The sequence below is a fragment of the Schistocerca americana genome, chromosome 3, assembly GCF_021461395.2.
Source record: "Schistocerca americana isolate TAMUIC-IGC-003095 chromosome 3, iqSchAmer2.1, whole genome shotgun sequence".
Lineage (NCBI taxonomy): Eukaryota > Metazoa > Arthropoda > Insecta > Orthoptera > Acrididae > Schistocerca > Schistocerca americana.
The window spans coordinates 322,133,980-322,160,484 of record NC_060121.1 but is presented as its reverse complement, the minus strand read 5'-3'; the positions used below and the strand labels follow the sequence as shown (position 1 = coordinate 322,160,484).

Sequence of the window (26,505 nt, the reverse complement as noted above, 5' to 3'; positions counted from 1 at the left end):
GTAAAGGATACTTACGTGTGTCTCTAAATGTGTACCTCACTGACCATGTATTAGACCCAGTAGCTGATAACCAGTGATTCACACTCAACTCAAAGAATTTTATAAAATTTTAGTGCTAGCAAGACGAAAACCATGTCTCAGATCATCAGAATTAGCTAGCGAGAGAAAGGAAGACAAACGTGTTATCTTTGTTTGATTGTAATTTCAAAGTGGGATTGGGGCTTGTTGATCACCTAGCCAAAGAACTTACTACAGTGAGAAATTCCAGGTACGGATTACTGGCGTGGAGATGATGGTAGATGAGAAGATACTCCAGGGAGTAAATAATGGTAGAGTCTGTTCCATGAGAATGAAGGGCCGACCAAACGGCAGATGAATTGGCACTGTGTTAGCTGACCTTACAAAGGTGGAAATATAAGAATGGAGGATAAAAACAGAACAGAGAGCGTGGAAGCAGTTTATTGAGGAGATCAAGGGCTATCGAGGGCTATAGTGTCGAATAAGAAGAAAGAACAGGGAAAGAAATTAATTTAAGGAAGACGGCTTAGTAGAACCATGAACTGAGCTTGCAGTTAACTGGGCACTGGAACGAACAGATACAGTAATAATTAGTAGCATCCAAACATGTTCTATCGTGTACACGACTCAACAAAGCAATTCGGGAGATAATGCTATCATCTTCAGTTTGTCTTTCAGAACTCTTTGTTACGTTGTATGTAGGAAATAAAATGGCTGGATGCTACCAACTATTTTTTTTATTCCAGTCACCAGTCTTCTGACTAGTTTGATGCGGTCCGCTAAGATTTCCTCTCCTGTGATAACCTCATCTCAGAGTAGCAATTGCCAAGTACGACCACAATTATTTCTTGAGTTTATTCCAACCTCCGTGTTCTCTACAGTTTTTACTTTCTACAGCTCCCTCCAGCACCGTGGAAGTTATTCCCTGATGTCTTAACAGATGACTTATCTTCACGTCCCTTCTTATTAGTGTTTTCCACACATTTCTATCCTCGCCGGTTCTCTGAAGAACCTCCTCATTCCTTCGATTTTCAATCCACCTAATTTTCAACATTCTTCTGTAACACTATATCTCAAACGCTTCGATTTTCTTCTTTTCTGGTTTTCCCACAGTCCATGTTTCACTATTATACAATGCTGTGCTCCAAACGTACATTCTCAGAAATTTATTCCTCAAATTAAGGTCTATGTCTGATACGAATAGACTTCCCTTGGCCAGGAATGCCCTTTTAGCCCGTGACAGTCTGCTTTTCATGTCCTCCTTGCTCCGACCATCATCGGTCGTTTTGCTGCCTAAGTAGCAGAATTCCGTAACTTCGTCCGTGATCCCCAATTTTGATGTTCATTTTCTCGCTGTTTTTATTTCTGCTAGTTCTCGTCACTTTGGTCTTTCTTCGATTTACTCTCAACCCATATTCTCTAATCACTAGACTCTTCATTCCATTCAACACATCCCGTAATTCTTCTTCACTTTCTCTAAAGATAAAAATATCATCAGCGAATATTATCATTTTCACCTCGAATTTTAATCCCATTCTCGAACCTTTCCTTTGTTTCGTCTTCGCTTCTTCGATGAATACATTGAACAGTAATGGTGAAAGACTGCATCCCTGTCTTATAACATTTTTTAATTTTCGCAATTTGTTCTTGGTGTCCCAATCTTGTTGCTCCCTCTTGGTTCATGTACATGTTGTATATTACCCGTTTTTCACTATAGCTTAGTTCTATTTTTCTCACAATTTCAAACATCTAGCACCTTTTTACTTTGTACAACGCTTTTTCCAGGTCGATATATCCTATGAACGTATCTTGATTTTCCTATAATCTTGCTTCCATTACCAACCGCAACGTCAGAATCGCCTCTCTGGCGGTTTTATCTTTCCTGAAAACAAACTGATCGTCATCTATCACACCCCCAATTTTATTTTCCATTCTCCTGTGTATTATTCTTGTCAGAAACTTGGATGCATGAGCTGCTGAGCTGATTGTGCGATAGCTGTCGCACTTGTTGACTCTTGCTGCCTTCGGAACTGTGTACACGACGTTCTTGCGAAAATCTGATGGTATATCACCCGTCTCATACATTCTCTACTCCAACGTGAATAGTCATTTTCTTGTCATTCCCCAAATGTTTTAAGAATTCCAGTGGGCCGGCCGGAGTGGCCAAGCTGTTCTAGGCGCTACAGTCTGGAACCGCGCGACCGTTACGGTCGCAGGTTCGAATCCTGCCTCGGGCATGGATGTGTGTGATGTCCTTAGGTTAGTTAGGTTTAAGTAGTTCTAAGTTCTAGGGGGCCGATGACCTCAGATGTTAAGTCCCATAGTGCTCAGAGCCATTTGAAACATTTTGAATTCCGGTGGAGCTTTACCTACCCCTTCTGCCTTATTTGATATTATGTCTTCCAAAGCTCTTTTCAATTCTTTTCCAATCCTGGATCGGCTGTCTCTTCCATATCAACTCCTGTTTCTTCTTATGAACAGCCATAGTGGCTTTCATCTATTTGCTCTCTCTTCTGCATTTAACAGTGGAATTCGTATTGTACTCTTAATGTTACCGCCTTTGCTTTTAATTCACCGAAGGCTGTTTTGACTTTCCCATATGCTGAGTTAGTCCTGCCGACAAACTTTTCGTTTTCGATTTTTTCGCGTTTTTCTTGCAGCCATTTGTCGTTACCTTTCCTGCACTTCCTACTTTTTTCACTCTTAAGTGATTTATCGTTTTGTATTCCTAAACTGCCCTGGTCATTTTTTTTATTTCCTTCTATCGTCGATGAACTGAAATATTTCTTCTGTTACCCACGGTATCTTCACATTTACCCTTCCTCTACCTATGTTTTTTCTACCACTGTCATTGTCTTGTTTTAGAGAAGTCCATTCTTCTCCAGTCGAACTGCCTACTGAGCTATTCATTAAAGCAGGATCTATAGCCTCTGACAACTTTACGCATATCTCTTCATTCCTAACTATTCATGTATCCCACTGGTTTGGATATTGATTTTTCCGGACTAGTCTCTTAAACTTCATTCTACTCTCCATCATTATTAAACTGTGATCGGTTCTTGGGTACGCATTACAATATAATATCGGATTTCGGAATCTCTGGTTGACAATGACATAATGTAACTGATATCTTCCCAAATCTTCCAGCCCTTTTCCAAGTATATCTCCTTTCTCTTGTGGTTCCCGAACAGAGTACTCGCTCTTACTAGCTGAAATTTGTTGGAGATTTCAATTAGTCTTTCTCCTCTCTCATTCCTAACACCAGGTCATAATCTCCCATAACCCTTTCTGCTGTTCCTTCTCCTACAACCGCATTCCAGTCCCCCATGATTATTACATTTCCATCTCCCTTGTTGTTGTTGTGTTCTTCAGTCCTGAGACTGGTTTGATGCAGCTCTCCATGCTACTCTATCCTGTGCAAGCTTCTTCAACTCCCAGTACCTACTGCAATCTACATCCTTCTGAATCTGTTTAGTGTATTTATCTCTTGGTCTCCCTCTACGATTTTTACCCTCCACGCTGCCCTCCAGTACTAAATTGGTGATCCCTTGATGCCTCAGAACATGTCCTACCAACCGATCCCTTCTTCTAGTCAAGTTGTGCCACAAACCCCTCTTCTCCCCAATTCTATTCAGTACCTCCTCATTAGTTATGTGATCTACCCATCTAATCTTCAGCATTCTTGTGTAGCACCACATTTCGAAACCTTCTATTCTCTTCTTGTCCAAACAATTTATCGTCCATGTTTCACTTCCATACATGGCTACACTCCATACAAATACTTTCAGAAACGACTTCCTGACACTTAAATCAATACTCGATGTTAACAAATTTCTCTTCTTCAGAAACACTTTTCTTGTCATTGACAGTCTACATTTTATATCCTCTCTATTTCGACCATCATCAGTTATTTTGCTCCCGAAATAGCAAAACTCCTTTACTACTTTAAGTATCTTATTTCCTAATCTAATTCCCTCAGCATCACCCGACTTAATTCGACTACATTCCATTTACGTACTAAATTACCCGTTCAATATCCTCATATACATTCTCTATCTCTTCAGCTTTTGCTTGCGACGTCGGCGTATATACCTGAACCGTTGTTGTCGGTATTGGTTTGCAGTCTATTCTGATGAGAGCAGCCTATCACCGAACTGTTCACAGTAAGTCACTCCACACCCTACCTTCCTATTCGAAATGAATCATACTCCTGTTATACCGTTTTCTACTGCTGTCGGTGTTACGCTCTGCTCATCTGGCCAGAAATCCTGCTCTTCTTTCCATTTCACTTCACTTACCCGCCCATTTCTAGATTTAACCTTAACATTTCCCTTTTCAGATTTTGTAGTTTCTCTACCGCGTTCAGACTTTCTACTCTCCGACTCGTAGAAAGTTATCCTTTCGTTGGTTATTCAATCATTTTTATTAGTCACCTCCCCCTTGGGAATCATGTCACTTTTTTCGATTTCAGGTAATCCTGTGGATACACATTATGTGTCTTTAATGTAGTGGTTTCCGTTGCCTGCTGGATCCTACGCTGTTAATCAAAGCTGATCCTTCTGCTTTTAGGAACAGTTCCGCACCCCATCGGCGTGAGAGTTCTCTGAACCTCTGTCTGTTCCTCCGCCTTCTTTGACAAGGCCGGTGGCAGGACGAGAGTGACTTCTAACGCTGGAGGTTTTCGGCCACTATTGATTATTTTTATAGAAACTTAAACAGTGGTGTGGCTCGAACCCTGGACCGAGGACTTTCTGATTACTAGTCAAAGACAATACGCTAGGCCACAGGTAGTCCCAAGTTTTAACTATCAAATCGAAAAAAATAAAGTTATTTAATTAACTAGTTTCCTTCGTATGAGCCAGCCGGAGTGGCCGAGCGGTTCTAGGCGCTACAGTCTGGAACCGCGCGACAGCTACGGTCGCAGGTTCGAATCCTGCCTCGGGCATGGATGTGTATGATGTCCTTAGGTTAGTTAGGTTTAAGTAGTTCTAAGTTCTAGTGGACTGATGACATCAGAAGTTAAGCCCCATAGTGCTCAGAGCCATTTGAACCTTCGTTTGTTTATATATATCTGCAGTCCTGGTAGACAATGAAATCGCGCGCAGCAGTACCGTAGCACACCACTGGAGGAGACAAAAGAAAATGGCGGAGCCAGCTTATAAAGTGGGCATGAGCGTCGCTATTTTGTTTTACTACGGTAATGTGAAGCGATGACTACATATAGAGACAAACAAAAAGTTGGTTACATAACTTTATGGTATTTTTCGGAGGTGATAATTGAATCTTTGTGGCTACCTCCCCTACAATTAAGAAGTACACATCTCTCTGCAAGAAACGTGCTGAAAACTAAATGCTGATCACACTATTCCGGCTTCTGCCGGAGGGTAGGTTCCACCCTGCAGGGCAACCGCGTCGCGCGCACCTCGGCGCTGAGCGGCCGTGACTCATCGGAGGAACGGTCTCCAGCGGCGCGGCGGCCAAGGCAGGGCGGGTGCTGGAGCTGGAGCCGGTGCGCGGGCGGCTGGTCCGGCTGGAGAACCTGCAGCCTCAGTCTGCCGACAGCAGCCGCGCCGTCCGGACGCTGCGGGACCCGTCCGCCTCTGCAAACAGCGTACGTACTCCAGCTGCTACCTGCTGCTCCCTGCTCGCTGCTCGTTCTGCGCGCGTCTAGGGGCTGGTGGCTGGTGCCAGCGTCTTCAGGCCACGCCGTGCTCACAATAACACTGGCACCAGGCAGATATAATTAGTGTTATTCCTACTGCAGTAATTCAACACAATGCGTTTCGAACAATGGGCTCGACCTCAGGAGAATGTTCAGTACCGATAGCTATTTCTTGAACGCACACCTGGCGACGCGTGGTACATATTCACATGAAAGAAATTCGCTTGCAAATTTTTCTTGTTTTTTGTCGGCACTTCAGCTACTTACACAGTCAAATGTTAGTCGCTGTTTCATTAGCAACTATGGCAAGGAACCATTACCCGCGTGCAACTTACGCGCGTATAGTTCGGTTATATTTGGAAAGAAACGGAAGCATGGCATCCTCTCTTACGGTTGAAACCGATATTTTCGTTTAAAATACGCTACTAGTAACTTTCCCCCCCCCCCCCCCCCCCAGCCACTATTTGTTAAAGATTCGAACTACTCGTACGAAACAGCTTCAAACATCTAATCGATTTACAATGTGTTAGATATTAAGCGTGTACACGAGAACAAGTTTCAAAAAGAATTCAAACTACGCGTAAATTTATTCGAAGTCGCTAAGTGCTCCCATCATCAAACACTGTATGAGGAGAGTCTTAATTCGCACTTCAATATATTCAGGACATGGTGCCCGGTGCCCCACTGCTCTTTGAGCTCCTGGTGTCCGTCCCCGGTAGCTGAGAGGTCAGCGCGACAAAATGTCAGTCCTAAAGGCCCGGGTTCGATTCTCGACAGCATCGAAGATTTTTCTGCGCTCAGGGACTGGGTGTTGTGTTGTCCTAATCATCATCACTTCATCCCCATAGACGCGCAAGTCGCCGAAGTGGCGTCCACTCGAAAGAATTGCACCGGGCGAGCGGTCTACCCAACGGCAGACATTATTATTACTATTGGCTGCTGGTAAAATACTGTATTTGTACAACCACTTCCAGTCCTCTGACCATCAGCAGGTTCATGAAAGTATTCACATCATTCTGTTAGGCGAACTGCGATAAGGATTTTATACTTCGCCTAACATGATGCTGTGACCACTTTTACGAACCTGATGATGGTCAGACGACTGAAACCGATTGTATAAATACTGTGTTAACCCTCTAACATAAGATTATACCTCTCAATGAGTAGATTTTGGCAGAATTTTAATTCGAATAGTAATTGTACAAAACATTGAATATCACATTTTTGTTGCCCCTGGAAGCCATTACATACGCAACCTGCAACTGGGACAACGCACTGTGTTAGTGTTTTAGTAACTGTAGATTATGCTTGTGACTCCTGTTTAGCCGCACATACCAAGGCAGTGAAATGTGTTAATCTGTTATTAGAGAATGCAGGACAAAATTAGTTTGACTATACTGATGTTTTGACTCAGTGGAAAACAAAAACCGCAGTCAGAAAAAAACTGTATGTTTTGGATTATCTTTGTGTTTCCGTTATCCATACAGTCTATGGTCCACTTTAACATGGAGCTTACTGTAGCTGGTTCGATTACCAACTCTGCTGTTTTTCACTTACGAATTCGTATCTACAGCCTATCCTCTTCATATCACTGCGAAGTACACGGTGATCGGAGCTGTTTTTTCGTTATTTTGTTTTTTTTATTCAATGGCTTTCGGTACGTGCCCATATAGACAACTCAACAGTGGAAAGATTATGCAACAGATTGGTTTGGCAGTTCAGTATGTTCATTAGGGGCAAGCCGTACCCTGGTACGAAGTTACATAGGCTTAGTCTTGTTATGTGACGCCTTGTCAGCGATGTTCGTGTTACCTATGACCATATTAATGTAAGGACAGCACAACACCCAGTCCATGAGTGAAGAAAAAAAAAATGTCCGACCTCGCCAGTACTCGAACCCACGCCCTTTCGATTAGCAATCTGCCGCGTTGACCCAAAGCTACCGAGGCAGTCAGTCAGCTTGGCCCTTTACCGTTTCCCATAATTCTTACTGTATAATAAAAAAATTTTTTGAAGTTATTCTGGGATATCTTCTGAGTATTTTAGTATAAGAAACGAGCGTTCTCCAGCGGCTCGATGCAGAGTAATAACGTAATTATAATTATTCCGTTTGTTACCCCAATCGCATTGGTTTCTTTGTAAATACTTTGACAACAGTGAAGAAGCGTGCGATATACAGTCACCAAACTTAACACGGAATGAGCGTGTTTCTCATAGGCGTCTATGTACAGATGCATAAGTACCATCATATGGTTGCCGGCGCTGCGGAAACAGCACGGCATACCGTCGTTGTACCGCTGTTGCACTGCATTCAGTTAACCCATGCACGACGGTCATATCAGCCTATTTTACGTCTGTAAAATGGTCCATGCTGCTGTGATCGCTGTTAACCTAGAAGCACCGAGCGTGGCGGCGGAGTGATTAGCACACTGGTCTCGCTTTCGGGAGGACGACGGTTCAAACCCGCGTCCGGTCATTCTGATTTAGGTTTTCCTTGATTTCCCTAGATCGGTGCAGGCAAATGCCGGAATCGTTCCTTTCAAAGAGCACTGCCTATTTCCTTCCTCAGCCTTCCCTAACCCGAGCTTATGCTCCGTCTGTCACGACCTCGTTGTCGAAGGGACGTTAAACACTAATTTCCTCCTCCTCCGAGACAAAAGCGAGCTGTACGGACTGTAACCTTGCGAGTGAAGAGTTAAGTGGACATTACTGCTGTCGACAGCAAGTACCTTGAGTGAATAAGGCACATAGCGCATACAGTCGACATTAGCGTTACTGTGCATATAATTTCGGAGCAATACACATACAAAGATAAGTGAGGGAAAGAAATCAAACGAAATTCTGTCACTCTTTAACGAGGCATCGGAGACCACAGGCCCCTTGTGCCAAAATATTCTGAAAATATCCCTGAACAACTCCGAAATTTTGTTGGTGAACATCGGGTCACCCTGCAGTGAAATGGTTGCACCCATCACTTACAATTCGTATTCTTTGCAATGCAGTCCAGAGTGTTTCGAGCATTGAGCTATCGTCGGGTTTATAACCAAGAATAACTAACCACGTTTCTTGAATGTACCCCGTGGATGGATAAATTGCTCGAAATAGGTAAGGCTAAATACATTCGGTACAAATTACCGAAAAAAAAATGCCAGTGCTTTAATTGCTTGCGCAGTCCTCATTTATTTAGAGTATTTACGCAGAAGTGAGTGGCTTTAATAGTGACGCACTGTTGTGACTGTTTTGTACATATGTGTGTGCAGCTACATGCATTCTTTGATAATCAGTGTAATGTTGAGACGCACGATATGTAACGAACCCGGTGGCATAGTGTGTAACTAAATGGCCGTATTACAGATACTTAACAGTTCTATCGGGTTAGACAATTACGCAGTTGTATTTCCTGCGCTTCTGCGTACTGTAATGACTCTTGCCTCCTCAGCTCTTTCGTACTTCAATTGAAATATTCGAATCCGTATAAATTTCGGCCTGGCTTGAGTTAACTTTTATAATTATATTATATATTTCACATCCAAAAATAATTTTGCATATATTCAACCACCAAAAAAATATTTTTCTGATAACATAATTTTATTTTTCATATCCCTCCATTAGGAACATCGATCTTGAACAGTGAAAATTAGTAATCACATTTGTTAACTTAAAAGAGTCAAAATCCACTTTACAGTAAATCTAATATTATTACTCTTTTGCTTTTATGTAAACAAAATTTCTGTTTTCATTTATAATTTTTGTAATTTTGCTATCGATAGTGCAGTCGACAATTATACAAAGACAGGAAGCTGATAGTTTTTATATTATCAAAATCAACAACCTTCATTATTAATTATATAATTAACTACTTCCAGAAAACGTTATGTAAATTATAACTGAAAAGTAATTTCAGTTGAGTCATAAATTAATTTGAGCTATGTCCTGTTCTAGAAGGATTTTGATGCTAAGTAAGTAATACTTATAGAAATTTTGGGCACAAAACGCGCCATTATAGTTTCAGTTGTTGTGGATGTTGGTCAATGTAACTATCAAGTTCTTTGTGTTGTGTTGACATGTTGCACAATGCATTTACTTAACAAATAGTGTTGTAGAAAGCGTCAAGAATTTACGAATAAATACTAATAATGTCAAAAAGTAACAATATTCCAGAGACTTTTACTACAACAAAAAGCATTGGAACTATCAACTGAAGGCATATAAAGGAACCGACACCCTAGACAACCAGACAGCCGCAGCAGGATACGCAACATTTATCTGCTAATCTAATGTTTCTGCCCTTGTGAAATTATATAAACGTCGAAATCATTAGAATAGTTCAACATAGAATATTTACTTTCTGTACGTCTACGAACATTTTGACAGTAAGGGATAGGGTTTATTACAGTACCTATATCTGTTTTCTGCAAATCATTGTGATGTCTTCGTTACACTCTCTTACATTTTAATAGACTGCAGGCACCAGACACAAATCGGGTCCCTCGTGTTGCATTCATTCTGCTCAATGGGTTTCAATAACAATGCGCATATTCAGACATGCGTCAAGGAATAACAGATTAAGTCTCTTGGAGGTAACACTGAGGAGGGTCCTAACAAAATGCGGGATATTAAATAAAGCTACTGTAAATGTATGTAAATGATGCCTCAGTTGCTTGCGTGGTTCTATGTTATGTAAAATATGCGTGGCGTGGGTGGCGAAGCTTTTGCACATCGTCATAGCAGTGATGCCCTTGAATAAATGACACCAGTGTTTCTTTCGCCCTCTAGCTGCAGCCTGTAATTAAATATTTTCACGTCAGTACGTTGGCAACTGTGTGGAGCTTCAAAAGCCGTAGCTTTAATCAATGTTCGCGTAATATGCTTTTATTTTTTTTAAGTTGCTAATTTGAAGTCTTTGACAGCCACTAGCGAATTTGACGAATCTGTGGCCAAATCTCTAAATGGTCTGCTCTACTCTTAGTCTAACCAGATAAAATTAGTAGTTTACACAAGGAAAAAAAATCCAGAAAATTCTCTGTAGGTGTTGTCTCACAGCTTTTCATTATTTTAAAGCCCAAGCCAACACACTTGATATATATATCACTGACATAAATAATAAACTTTAATCTGAGCGATGGTTTTACAACCATGTACACTGATGGAAAATCATGTCATCGTAGCTGTTACCGTCCGAAAACGTTGGCCACAGATGTTAAATGAAGGGGCTTATAAAAACGCACCCCATTCGGAACATACACAACAACTTCACGAAGTACCAATTCTCTGCAACCATTTTATTTTCGTCAGCTATGATTTTTTAATTCCTCTGGTCATTTTTTGCTTTCTGCTGTAAAATGTGTCCCATTTTACACACTTCTTTAGTATGTGCTATTTATTTATCCTTTCAGCTCCATTGGAATGTTATGACTGAATGTTCTGTTTCATTTTTAGATATTCAGAGTGCTCGTTGTTATAGACGGTTACGTTTCGACAAATGCTTGTATAGCTTCAGCAAGTGGCATATTTTTTTACGAGCTCAGTCTTTTTTCGTCTGTGGATATGATTATATAAGCACCACTCAGATCATTTTATTATCGATGTCATACTGTCATCTATATACCCTAACTTCACTGGGCAAGGGCATAGCAGCCCCAGTAGAACAATGCCTAGTAATGCACAGCGGTGTTCATATCAGATCAGATATTACATATTTACTCTTTATCCCCATTTATTGATGCCCACGTGGTTTTTTTCGATCGAGCTCGATTCAGTTGTGAAGCGTTATCTATATTTCCGTTTACGAAGTCTGTAAAGCAAAATTTTGTGTATTCATAAGCAACTTATCAATCTCTGAGCAAAATAATATCACTGCCAAACTAGAGTTTCGTTCAGTTGTCAAGATTTTGTTTGGTTGGGTTGTTTGGGGAAGGACACCAGACAGCGAGGTCATCGGTCTCATCGGGTTAGGGAACGACGGCGAAGGAAGTCGGCTGTGCCCTTTCAAAGCAACCATCCCGGCATTTACCTGGAGCGATTCAGGAAAATCACGGAAAACCTAAATGAGGATGGTGGCCGGACGCGGGATTGAACCATCGTCCTCCAGAATGCGAGTCCAGTGTGCTAACCACTGCGCCACCTCGCTCGGCCAACGAGATTTTGTCCCATACAACCGTGTAATCTCGAAAAGCCGATGATAACAAATTCTATTATACAGTTAGCCATTCATATTCGTACAAAGCGTAACCTGATGTGAGTTATGATATTTTCCCTGCTTAGTATATATATATGAGATATATTTCCTAGAGTCGCTCTTCACAGTATTTCGACTACTGACCTAATACGTCCGAGATCACCATACGCTGCTCGTTACAACGCCGACTAGTTAACTACTCCAAATACGTGCGAAATAATGCAACAGACTACGTGACTCGAGACAGCGAAATACATTTTCCGTAACATGAGCAATATAGAATCTTACTTATTTCCCTGGGAACACGTGAAGCTATTTTGCAGCTATCTGGCAATACACTTAGCTCTCAGCTGATGTTTTGCTGAAGTATTGTTCTCCTTATGTAAATGACATAATAGTAATAAATAACTTCGTGTTCCCTATCGCGCACGCTGAAGCTACAAATCTTGCCATATAACTTCCAACTGGTTTTTCAGTATTTCAGTTGCCTGTTCCCTCCAGTATTCTCGATTTCCTACTCATCACACATGAGATTTCGATGCTCCTTATCTAAAAGGGGTGCAAAAAATTATAAATTTTATCTGAATATATGAGATATATTTATCGAAATGTTATACGAATTTCTCTATTTCGAGATTTACTGCCTCGTTTCAAAACGTAATAACTATTTCTATAATGAAGTCAAACTGTTGATGTATTAGCTTACATACGAACATAGACAATTGTTATGTTGGCTCTAGTGTCCGTCGACAAACAGTACTTTCAAACAATAATTTGGGGTATATCCCGATGTGAGTCCGATGTAAAATAAAATGCTTCTGTTAACAGTATAATTCACCAAACCGTTAGCCATATGATGCAGGGGTTAAGGCATTGAATTCGCCTTCAGGAGGAACGAGGATCGATTTCTCTCTCCTGTCTTCATTTTTCGAGGTTTCCTAAACATATACAGATAGTTCTTGAGGAAGGACAATTTCTTTCACCGTCTTGCTTCGTTATGGCAACGGCCTTGCCGCAGTGGATACACCGTTTCCCGTGAGATCACGGAAGTTAAGCGCTGTCGGGCGTGGTCGGCACTTGGATGGGTGACCATCCAGGCCGCCATGCGTTGTTGCCATTTTTCGGGGTGCACTCAGCCTCGTGATGCCAATTGAGGAGCTACTCGACCGAATAGTAGCGGCTTCGGTGAAGAATACCATCTTAACGACCGGGAGAGCGGTGTCCTGACCTCACGCCTCTCCTATCCGCATCCTACTCTGAGGATGACACGGCGGTCGGATGGTCCCGGTAGGTCACTCATGGCCTGAAGGCGGAGTGCTGTGCTTTTTTTCTTGCTGCATTATGAGCTTGTTCTCCACCTATAATGGCCTTGGTATCGACTTATTCTCCACCAGTACACTTAAATATATCTTAGTAGTACACAAATTTGCTCTGTTTCTGCACTGCTGGAATACAATTTAAGATAGTGATTTGAACATGAACTACTCTGTATTGGAAAAAAGACATATTGTCGATGGAAATGAAGTGACTGAGTATCTTCTTTTATTTTATATATTCTTACGACAGAATCACATGAGTATCGACCAGTCAATACAACTGACAACATTGATGCAAGCCGGTTACTCGGCATTTTTCAGCAATAACACGTCATATCTGAATGTGAAGCCGAACGAAGTTATTGATTTATCGGTTATACTCTTGTAAACATTTTTCGTGACGCTATTTCTGTCAGCTATATCAGGTAATTATCTTCGTCGGATACCAGAATGTGACGTAGATGTAACTGCCTTCTTTACAAGTACGGCTAATAAGAAACTAGAGAAGTAACGCAGAAATTTATTTGTTCATGCTACAGAGGAAGTAGGAGTTCAATCTTTGTTTGTCAGAATATGAGTGAATGAACGTTGTGAAACATCGTGCAAGTTATAATTATTGCTCTGTTATTACAATTTTGCAAAACAAATTTTTAAAAATCGTTTGACTCAGTTGAACAAGGATTTTGGAAACGAATCGTCAACGTCATAGCTGAGGAACGCTGATAGCGTTTGCCAGGCGTGATTTGTCAAAAGTGGCAAAAATCTAGATCAGTATCAGGTTGATTTGTAACCAACGTGCTGGTAATCTGTTGGTAAATAATATCGTTAAACACTTTACCAGCATTACGCAGCGTCCGTTATACAAATCGTGATTGGACACTCTCAGAAAGTGTGACTACTGCGGACACTGCTGGCCATGCCAACGTGTTAGGCTGGTTACGTCAGTGTGCTGTCTCGTCCGAATGGAGGACTCGAATTAAATGGGCAAGCGTTTGCTACTGAAACTGTAGAAGTATATCAGTGTACAGCCATGTGAATCTGGTACGTCCTGCCCACCTACCTGAAGTGTCTGACGGAGGAGAAATGCAAACCGTGAGGAAGCGCGAAATGCAGATACATTTCGTTTCGCAACACTGTTGACAGTAAGTGAATGATTGGCTTGCATATAATACACTACCCGACAAGAAAATGAAGCACCCATAAAGGGACGAGGAAATAAAATGAACCTGTACGGGCTGAGCAGGCATGTAATGTTATTTCAGCGACTGAACTGCCCGCCAATTTATAAAGAACTTGGAAATGAGGGCACTTATCAGTAAGACGTTGCATATGTTCCGGTCACGATGCATGTATTGGCCCCGTCGGGAAGGATGTCATGACCGCAGCTCGTGGTCTTGCGGTAGCGTTCTCGCTTCCCGTGCCCGGGTTCCCGGGTTCGGTTCCCGGCGGGGTCAGGTATTTTTCTCTGCCTCGTGATGACTGGATGTTGTGTGCTGTCCTTAGGTTAGTTAGGTTTAAGTAGTTCTAAGTTCTAGGGGACTGATGACCTCAGATGTTAAGTCCCATAGTGCTCAGAGCCATTTGAACCTCTCTTGAGGCGAATTGATCCACAACTTTTGCAACTGGTCCTCTATATCGTGGATAATGGCACTGGGACATTTTGACGTCCGAGTTGATTGCACACATGTGGCATCGTAAATAGGTCTAGGGCTCTGGTTGGGCACAGGGGAACCTCCACATCACGCAGACAGTTCATAGACACACGTACCACGTGTGGGCGAGCATTGTCCTACTGAAAAATGGCACCCCATTCTGATGTTCGGAATAATCGTACACATGTGACATATTAGACAGATCTAGGACTCTGGCTGGGCATGGGAGTACCTCAACATCACGCAGACAGTTCATAGACACACATACCACGTGTGGACGAGCGTTGTCCTACAGAAAAATGGCACCACGTTCTGATGTTCGAGATGATCGCACATATGTGATATCTTAGACAGACCTAGGACCCTGGCTGAGCACGGGAGTACCTCATCATCACACAGACAGTTCATAGAGACACGTTCCACGTGTGGAGGAGTGTTGTTCTTTTGAAAAATGGCACCACAATACTGTCTCAAGAAAGGTAACAGACGAGGACGCGAATGTTCGGAACATAACTCGTATCGTCAGAGTTCTCTCAGTCACTATCTGCCATGATCTGTAGTCATATCTGACGGGAGGAGTAACACCGCCGTACCTCTCGAAACAAAGGATGGGGCAACTCCACGGCTTGTCCCCACGTTCCCAAGCAGTCCAATATAGCCCTGCTGAACATTGCACTGAATATTGCAATATTGCACGACACGATCAGCTGACCAAATGGAGACTCACAACGAGGCTCCTTTCAAACTGTGTCATGTGCTGATAACGCTGTCTCAAACGTTTACGCTGCATCTCCGTGTCCTCCACAATGGTCATTCAGTATCTGCCGCTGTTCAAGCCACTTATATACTCTCTCAAACATGGTGACGATACTAAATACGAGAAATACTCTGGTAGCCGTTCCGTCTTTCGCAGAGAATTACAGCTCTGATCATTTACATGCTCGTCGATGATGTGTATACCTACGACGTTACATTGACATCCGACAAAGTCATCTACTTGCTTCGCTTTTTTTTTTTTTTTTTTTTTTTTGGCCAGGTAGTTTAGGTTTTTCAGTCTGTAGAACCAATGTACAACTTATCAATAATGATAATTTAAGTGCATACGTAAATATTAATCCCCTTATTAAATTGTAATTTCTTTGTACCATTTGGATTCCTGTAATCAATACGGGATGCATTCACCGATGTCGTCACATAGCTGCCTCCCGATGGAGCTGATGCTGTAAGGTCATTCCGTGCCATAACGAAATATTCGCCTGACGCTTTATAACTTTATTCGTTCAAATGACTATCGTTGTTTATACTGTTTATACCTAGAAGTCGTATATTAAGGTCTCATATAGAGTGAAGCCTTACGAAGTATTTTTTCAGAGTAATTATCTCCAATGTAGCATTTTATGCAAGTGAAACGTGGAAATTACACTGTATGGACAACAAATAAGTTTTTGATGTGTTCCGATGCGGAATAACGCTGAAAATTAAATACGTATATCGGATAACTACTGCCGGTCAAATATTTAACAATGAAATTCGCCAAATTCAGTTGCAGTCAAGTCTTCGAAGGAAGCACTTGAACTACTCACGACATCTAGAAACATATGGCCCCAGTATGCCAATGTCGATTATTTTTGAGAGGTGCACATAGGGCCTGAAGATGGCATAATGAATTGCCGAAACGTAGTAAAAATAAAACAACATCTCCATTGCACGGCTGCTAGGCGAATTTCATTGTGAAATAAATGGATGTAGTTTGCAATAGTTGTGCGGAAATCAACAGACTCACAAACAGTGCCCAACGTGCAGAACTGAACCAAACCTGTCTTCCGACTGCAGACAACAAAAGTAACATACGCTACCTGCGTTATTTCATGAAAACAAACACATAAATTAAAACTTGTAGTTAAATAAATCTATACTAGATATGCTGCACTTTTTATTTTTCTATCCACTATCATATCAGTTATAGTTCTTATGAACGATTCGTCTCTTAATACGAGGGCGTGCGAAAAGTAATGCCTCCTAGGTTTTTCTTGAAACGTTTTAAAGCTTTTTACATAAAGCAACATTCTAAAACCTTACTTTTCATGTCCCTCTGCCGCTACTGATCTCCGTATTGTAGTGTGCAACGTGACTCCGTGTAACGTAAATATTTCGGCTCGTGAGAAATAGCGTGCTGTAATCTAGTTTCGAATTCGAACAGTTTTCCCACACATGCAGTACCCTCTCGTTCAGCATGGCAAAGCTTTCCACACACGAGAGCGGCGACGTCTTCAGCTCTGCGACGCCTTGGGTTCACTGTCATCAATCATCTTCCATATAGTTCCGACTTGACCTCATCCCATTATCGTCTGTTTCGAAAACTTGAAGAACACCTTCGGATTTCACTTTGACAGTGATAGATCAGTGCTAGCATAGGTGAGGTTGTGCTGCACCAACAAAATCAAACATGCTACAATGAAAGTATCAAAAATTGGTCTCTCGTTGGGAGAAATATGTTTGTCGCGAGAGTGACTGCGCGGAGAAATAAAATGGTTCAAATGGCTCTGAGCACTATGGGACTTAACATTTATGGTCATCAGTCCCCTAGAACTTAGAACTACTTAAACCTAACTAACCTAAGGACATCACACAACACCCAGTCATCACGAGACAGAGGAAATCCCTGACCCCGCCGGGAATCGAACCCGGGAACCCGGGCGTGGGAAGCGAGAACGCTACCGCATATGGAGAAAGAAACATGTCGAGATGAAGAATGAAGATCTAGAATGTTAATAACATTCCTATTATTTTAAAATCTTTAAAATTTTACCCATAAAAATTCGGATGCAATACCTTTAAGCACCCCCTCGTACAAATCCAAATATTTCATATTTTTGAATCATTATTGTCCTTTATTAGGCATTTTGTCTCGTCCACTCTTCATTCTCCTTCGTTCCTTGTTTGATCGTTCCTCCTGCGACAGCACATTTCAAAGACTTGGAATCGTTTGATTTCCGTCCTCTACGTTGTTCACGTATCGCACCCTTATCCGGTTGTTCATCAAACACAGACTTCCATTAAATTTTTTTTTATATCAAATTTTATATTTATGGATGTCAGAATATGCTTCTTTTTATAGGCCTTTTCTAAGATACATATTTGTTACTACATCTTCCACACATCTTCCTTCTTTGTCTATTCTGCTTCCGAGACAGCAAAATTCGTCCACTTCGTGTCTCTTGTTGAAATTTACTGTTAAGTTATCTAGCATGTCCACCAGTAAGCACATTATTATCATGGTGTTTTTTCCTGTTCGTTTGTGTGCAGATTGATTCCAGCCACCAACTGGTACCTTCTCGTTAAGCAGCCATCTCAAGTATTGATTTTCTGTCCTTAGGAGGACGGATTTCTGTATCTGAAATCATATGATTCTGAGTACAAGTTACGTATTAAGCTTGTGGCTAGGTTACTTTATAAATTATAATTTGTTAATTTGAATCACCTGGAATACCCTGTGCTCCGTAACAAATTTTTAAAATACCCCTGTCTACTGACACATATCCTAAGTCTACATCTACATCTATATCCATACTCCGCAAGCAACCTGACACTGTGTGGCGGAGGGTACTTTGAGTACCTCTATCGGTTCTCCCTTCTATTCCAGTCTCGTATTTTTCGTGGAAAGATAGATTGTCGGTTTGCCTCTGTGTGGGCTCTAACCCTCACGGTCTCTTCCAGAGGTATACGTAGGAGGGAGCAATATACTGCTTGACTCCTCGGTGAAGGTATATTCTCGAAACTTCAACAAAAGCCTCTACCGAGCTACTGAGCGTCTCTCCTGCAGAGTCTTCCATTGGAGTTTATCTATCATTTTCGTAACGCTTTCGCGATTACTAAATGTTCCTGTAACGAAGCGCGCTACTCTCCGTTGGATCTTCTCTATCTCTTCTATCAACCCTATCTGGTGCGGATCCCACACTGCTGAGCAATATTCAAGCAGTGGGCGAACAAGTGTAATGTAACCTACTTCCTTTGTTTTCGGATTGCATTTCCTTAGGATTCTTCCAATGAATCTCAGTCTGGCATCTGCTTTACCGACGATCAACTTTATATGATCATTCCATTTTAAATCACTCCTAATGCCTACTACCAGATAATTTATGGAACTAACTGCTTCCAGTTGTTGACCTGCCATATTGTAGCTAAATGACATGGGATCTTCCTTTCTATGTATTCGCAGAACATTACACTTGTCTACATTGAGATTCAATTGCCATTCCCTGCACCATGCGTCAATTCGTTGCAGATCCTCCTGCATTTCAGTACAATTTTCCATTGTTACAACATCTCGATATACCACAGCATCATCCGCAAAAAGCCTCAGTGAACTTCCTACGTTATCCACAAGGTCATTTATGTATATTGTGAATAGCAACGGTCCTACGACACTCCCCTGCGGCACACCTGAAATCACTCTTACTTCGGAAGACTTCTCTCCATTGAGAATGACATGCTACGTTCTGTTATCTAGGAACTCTTCAATCCAATCACACGATTGGTCTGATAGTCCATATGCTCTTACTTTGTTCATTAAACGACTGTGGGAAACTGTATCGAACGCCTTGCGGAAGTCGTCCCTTAGCATCCGATAAGAAAGAAACGACAAAGTCGATTTCTGAGGCGCTCAACGTGTAGTGGCTGTGCCATCGCAGCTGCTGTCTCGCGGTCTGTCAGGGATGAGTCAGGCGAACTGGTGGATCCCTGCGTCTGGAGGTGACGCTCGCACCCGCATTGTGTCACGTCTGGGCTAGAAGGCAAGGATGCGCGGGAAAAAGTGGAGAACCGTGGACGGCGCGCCGGCGACCCGACTCCCACTGTGTGTGTGTGTGTGTGTGTGTGTGTGTGTGTGTGTGCATGTGAGGTGGGCAGCAGAGGCCGGTTTGCCGGGCGCCGCGCCTTTGTCCGCCGACACAAAGCCAGGGTGCCTCTGCTGCGCTCCGAGACCCAGAAACGATGCGACTCTCTCTCTTAAGACTGAAAATAAACTCTCTGGACAAGATATTAGTCAGCCCCCTAAACAAGTATTCTGGCTGATTTCAGCGCTGCAGATAGTGTAGAACACGAGTGACTAAAACTCGTAAGTTACAACTGGCATTCGGGTCTGGTCACGTGACGTCCCTCATTTGCTACCGACTGGCTATAATTAGTGTGGAGCTACTCACGGAAGTCCAGTGTGGGCTGCATTTATCGTATGGTAGCGAAACTTGGTAGATACGCTAATGCAGAACCGATATACATGGGAAAATAATTAGTTCTAAATTTAGCCACCAGGTCCAAAGACAGGGCTGTACAGCGTTTCGTCAATGCCTCCGGTGCTCATATTGAACAAACTGTGAAAGCGGCAAGTAATAATAAAATTAACGCTCTAACTTACTCTCTTGTTTGACGTTTCCCACCCACAACGCGTTCCTAATTCATTATATTTGGAAACATTTCTATAGGTCTTTCTTGGATTCTCAGCGCCAGATTTGAACCTGGTGGCCAAAATTGATTTTTTTTCCAGCGAAAATCGGTTCCAAATTAACGCGTTAGAATATCTACCAAGTGTCGCTGCCGTATGATAATTACGGCCCATTGTGGACCTATGTGACTAGCTGAACAGTAATTATAGCCTCCTAGTACTTTGGAGACTTCGTATGGGATTTCATCGTATTTTGTTGTTTCTGTATTATAACTCACCTGTTCTGACAGGATGCCGTTTCAAGGCAATGGCAGGTCGAAGATTTATCATAAACGTCGCTCTTGGTACAATTTGTTGCAGTTAAACCTTCATGAGATCCTAAGATAAAGAAAACTAAAACACAGAGTTGTAGGTGATCGGCGTGGTCTTATCGGTAGAGAGATGCGGTTATGGTGTCGAAGGAAATAGGTTCGTGTACAGCTCCAGTACAATATATTTCTTTTCCATTTTCACATTTGCAATATATTTTGGTTCCTTATTATTCACGCAGTAGAAATATGTTCTCTCATGAATCAATTTTTTTAGTTTTTTTGACATCAGTCCAATTATTCTTTCAATTTTGTATTATTGATTATTACAAATATTAGGCCGCTTACTTCTGAATGCGTCGCGATTTCCAAGGGTGTGATTAGGCAGGAAACCTACGAGTACAGCTTAAATTGCTTCAAATGAAACGACCAGCAATGATATTTATATACTAGCTTGTTAAAATACTTTGCTGTTTATTCAGAGTATGTCGCAAACTCCGAGGGTTGGGCAGGAACCTATCAGCAGCCAGCAGTAACATATATTTTCTTTTGATTCTTCAGTTTCTCCGGGCGTATTTCTTGCGTCTTTTTAATTAGACTCAATAAAAAAAAGACGCTCAGCAAAGGAAACAAACGGGCGACTAATGTGGACGAGGCAATTACATCGAGGCTATCACAGACACCGACGCCAGCGTCTCACCGACCGCTGACGCGCGGGCGCGGACCGCAGAGAGAACGCGTCGAGAGGAGTGGGGACTTAAGACGACCACCCGCCCTCAGGAGCTCAGTTCGTCAGCGCACCTGACGATGGCGACATGTCTGATCCCCGAAATGTTGTGCCCATTGGACAATATGGACCGGCAGTGCACCCGTGGACTATTTTGAGTATATTTTCTTGGTTGTCACAAATAAAATAAACTGTAAAGAAAAAAAAGCCGACACAGCACGAAGGAATCCTCCTAATGGGACGAAAGTGCGTAGATGTGATGTGCATGTACAGACAGGAAAATGATTACAACTTCAGAAAAACAGGTTGACTTATTTAAGAGAGAGAGCAACTGAGCAAGTCAACAACGCGTTGGTCCATTTGTGGCCCTCACACAAGCAGTTATTCGAATTGGCATTGACTGACAGAGCTGTTGGACATCTACCTGAGGGATGGCGTACCAAATGCTGCCCAACTGGTTCGTTAGATCGTCAAAATCCAGAGCTGGTTGGCGGGCACTGCCTGTAGCGACCCAAATTTTCTCGTTTGGGGAGATCCGGCTACCTCGCTGGCCAAATTATGGTTTGGCAATCACGAAGACAAACAGTAGAAACTCAAGTCGTATGTGGTCGAGCATTATCTTGCTGAAATGTAAGCCCAGGATGGTCTGCCGTCAAGGACAACAAAACCGGGCATAGAATATCGTTGACGTACCGCTGTACTGGAAGCGTGTAGCGGTTGACAACCAGAGGGGTCTTGCTATCAAACGAGACTGCAACCCAGACCATCACTCCTGGTTATCGGGACTTACAGCGAACGGCAGTCAGGCTGGTAACCCATCGCTGTCCATGGCTTCTTCAGACATCTCTTCGCTGGCCATCGGGACTCAGTTCGAAACTGAAGACTCCATTCCAGTCAAGTAGATTCCAGTCCGAAGACATGTCTGGAGACGCCCCGCATTACAAACGAGTGTCCGCATACTTTTAATCAGATAGTGTATTTCTGCTGCGAGCAACATTGCTCTCTCTCTCTCTCTCTCTCTCTCTCTCTCCCGTATTTTTTTTTTTTTTTTTTTTAATTCACCTAGAGCAACAGTGAGGATAAGATGAAACGCTGCCTTACACCGTTCTAAAACAGACACGTTTCTTCGTCGACCTTCCACTTTTATTGCTCCCACTTGTGTTTTGCAAGCTGAGTGGCGAAAACTTACGAGAAATGTTGCCCCTTTTGAAGTTACGGCGTGCATGGCGCCCGAATGTTGAAGCTGGGTGTTGCGTATGACACGAATACAGACGCTGTATTTGAGCAGTCTGTTACAGAGATACGTGCAGTGAATATGGCAATACGTCACGAGTTAACCGACTTTTAACATATGGTGATAAGCACCGAAAGACACATGAATCGTTGCAGGCTAGAAATTCAGATATCCGAAGTCACCTATGTCTATGGTCAATTTACAGTACAGTAGAAACAATGTATCCAAATGGTTCAAATGGCTCTGAGCACTATGGGACTTAACATCTGAGGTCATCAGTCCCCTAGAACATAGAACTTCTTAAACCCAACTAACCTAAGGACATCACACACATCCATGCCCGAGGCAGGATTCGGACCTGCGACCGTAGCAGTCGCGTGGTTCCGGACTGAAGCGCCTAGAATGGTTCGGCCACAGCGGCCGGCAATGTATCCACTAGTGTAAACAGCGGCACAGAGGAATGTTTTACGAACGGACGCCACGTCAGATCTGCAGTCTACTAAAAAGGGAATCTCATTCGACATAAAAGTTTTCCGGCTATGGTACCGCGTCATAATGTAAAAAAAAAAAAACAACTGCTGCTGTCGACTGACTCTTGCCTCGGAAGCCTACGCATCTATGTAAGGGAATCTCATATTTAAAAAAAAAAAAAAAATGAACTCGCAATGTATAAGCACCAGCAGTCGATCCCGAGCGAAAATTTCGGCATGATTCCGATAGTGCGCAGTTATGTTCTTCTGAAATCACTATTTTTAAGCTTTCACACGCACCGACTGTTTGTCACTCTCTGCGCCCCACTACAGCCGCCTAATGTGCGAGCCCAAGTACCGTACAGAGGGATGTTAATAATGGGAGCCCCCTTTAAGCGGGATGTTGATGGCGAGGGAAGAGGAGGGGAGAGGTGGACACCTTGTTGGAGAACACACGTTATTCTACGTGAAAAATAGTAGGTAATTTGAATACAATCACCAGCTGTGTACGGGACGTTGATAGAATCAACTGGGAGAGTTGGAAAAGTGGACCTGACCGTGATTCGAACCCGGGATCTCCTGCTTAGTAGACAGGCACTCTAACCCCTTTTGATCGTTATCGGTCGTTGTATTTGGTCGTAGCGGACGTCACATTATATGCGTTGAAGTCCGTTGTCGATCCCTTCACTCTTTTTTTACAGAGACCAGCTAGCTCTCTGACCGAGCACTCTGAGCTACCGCGCCGGCAGCCCGTAAGCTACCGAGGACATAGGAATTAGCGCAGCTCCGCGGACGTATCCCAAGCACCCCCCCCCCCCCCCCCACCCCCTTTCCAGCAAGTTCTCAGCTTACTCCACACACTACGAAAGTAGTGTTCCCTGCCCATTAATCTCAATGTTCGTGGTACGGCCTCTATGATGGAGGTCCATATGAAGAATGGAAGCAGGAGAGTCGCAAACTGGTGTGGCCCGATGGTTTAATGTAAATCGTTCTGTTGCTCCTCGTATGTGACGACAGTTAATAGTGATCGAAACTGTATCCTAGGAACACGGCAGAGACGACTATGAGTGACATCCGAAAGAGTGGACCGTTACTTGGTTGTAAGGGCACGGTGGTACCATCTTAGTACCGCACGGCACCTGCCATCTGACATCGCTGCGTACTGAAGACGTGTTGTATCGAGACAAACGGTGTACAGAAGGCTTCGCAGAATGGCCTTCATTGTCGGAGATCTGCTGCATGTTGCCTCTGACACTTCTTCACAGAAGGGAACGTCTAGAATGGAATCGTCAACTTGCCACCTCCAAGGTCTAACAATTGGCAATGTTGATTTCACAGATTTGTTCCTATTTGGTCTGGAGAGTGAGTCTCGACAGATTCCCGTCTGGAGGGAAGGTAGAACAGGATTCGGGGACCCAAAGATTGTGGAAAGAGACCGATGTCTAAGAGAACCCCTAATGATGTGGGCAGAGGCTACTCAGCCACTCGAATACCTCGTCATGAAATTGCGTGGGTGAATAAGCAAGTCTCAACTGCTGTCAGGTATCGTGACGAGATCTTGAGACCTCTAGTGCGGTTGTAGCGAGGTGCAGTGGGTACATACTTCGTGACGGTGGACGACAATGCTCGCCCTCATAAAGCACGGGTGGTTGATGTTTTCATTGGAAATGTAAGATGGCATAGAAGATGTCTAAGAGGCACTAGGGAGACGGGTTGCATCAAGCCAATGTCCAGCAACCACTCTCCAAGATTTGTGAGCAGCGTTGCAGGAAGGATGGGTGTTACTGCCGCAACATGAGACCGGTGCCATCATTCACAGCATGCTCCGTCGTTGCCAGACCTGTATTGCTGTCAGAGGTGGTCGCACCCCATTTTCAGCACATTAACGATTTGTTAGAATGTGTGTGCAAATCCGTTAAGTTGTAAAAACATGTAGAGCATTTCTGTTTCATCTGTTTACGTTCTCTACTCTTTACAATGTTCCTACTTTCCTATCATCTGTTTGCACAGTTTTGTCGCAAAATAAATGCAAAATAAATGAAGCAGACAAAAAGGAATACAAACGTCTCAAAAATGAAATCGACAGGAAGTGCAAAATGGCTAAGCAGGGATGGCTAGAGGACAAATTTAAGGATGTAGAGGCACATATCACTAGGGGTAAGGTAGTTACTGCCTACAGGAAAATTAAAGAGACCTTTGGAGATAAGAGAACGACTTGTATGACTATCAAGAGTTCACATGGAAAACCGGTTCTATGCAAAGAAGGGAAAGCAGAAAGGTGGAAGGAGTATATAGAGGGTCTATACAAGAGCGATGTACTTGAGGACAATATTATGGAAATGGAAGAGGATGTAGATGAAGATGAAATGGGAGATATGATACTGCATGAAGAGTTTGACAGAGCACTGAAAGACCTGAGTCGACACAAGGCCCCCGGAGTAGACAACATTCCATTGGAACTACTGACGGCCTTGGGAGAGCCAGTCCTGACAAAACTCTACCATCTGGTGAGCAAGATGTATGAAACAGGCGAAATACCCTCAGACTTCAAGAAGAATATAATAGTTCCAATCCTAAAGGTAGCAGGTGTTGACAGATGTGAAAATTATCTAACTATCAGTTTAATAAGCCACGCCGGCAAAGTACTAACACGAATTCTTTACAGACGAATGGAAAAACTTGTAGAAGCCGACCTCGGGGAAGATCAGTTTGGACTCCGTAGAATTGTTGGAACACGTGAGGCAATATTGCCCCTACGACTTATCTTAGAAAATAGATTAAGGAAAGGCAAACCTACGTTTCTAGCATTTGTAGACTTAGAGAAAGCTTTTGACAATGTTGACTGAAATACTCTTCTTCAAATTCTGAAGGTGGCAGGGATAAAATACAAGGAGCGAAAGGCTATTTACAATTTGTACAGAAAGCAGATGGCAGTTATAAGAGACGAGGGGCATGAAAGGGAAGCAGTGGTTAGGAAGGGAGTGAGACAGGGTTGAAGCCTGTCCCCGATGTTATTCAATCTATATATTGAGCAAGCAGTTAAGGAAACAAAAGAAAAATTCGGAGATGGAATTAAAATCCATGGAGAAGAAATAAAAACTTTGAGGTTCGCAGATGACATTGTAATTCTGTCAGAGTCAGCAAAGAACGTGGAAGAGCAGCAAGAATGGAATGGACAGTGTCTTGAAAGGAAGATATAAGATGGACTTCAAAAAAAGCAAAACGAAGATAATGGAATGTAATCGAATTAAGTCGGGTGATGCTGAGGGAATCAGGTTAGGAAAAGAGACGGTTAATGTAGTAAATGAGTTTTGCTATTTGGGGAGCAAAATAATTGATGATGGTCGAAGCAGAGAGGATATAAAATGTAGACTGGCAATCGAAGGAAAGCGTTTCCGAAGAAGAGAAATTTGTTAACATCGAGTATAGAGATAGGTGTCAGGAAGTCGTTTCTGAAAGTATTTGTATGGAGTGTAGCCATGTATGGAAGTAAAACATGG

The 26,505-nt window shown here is 42.7% G+C and overlaps 1 protein-coding gene across 1 annotated transcript in view; it reads left to right on the top strand.

Moving 5' to 3' along the window:
- Positions 1-5,187: 5,187 nt before the first annotated feature.
- LOC124606054 (serine/threonine-protein kinase WNK4-like) overlaps positions 5,188-26,505 on the top strand; it is a 455,574-nt gene continuing 434,256 nt past the window's right edge. The window contains exons 1-2 of the mRNA XM_047138014.1: positions 5,188-5,215; positions 5,472-5,629. Of these exons, the coding sequence (XP_046993970.1) occupies positions 5,188-5,215; positions 5,472-5,629 (186 nt within the window). The remainder of the gene's footprint in view (positions 5,216-5,471; positions 5,630-26,505) is intronic.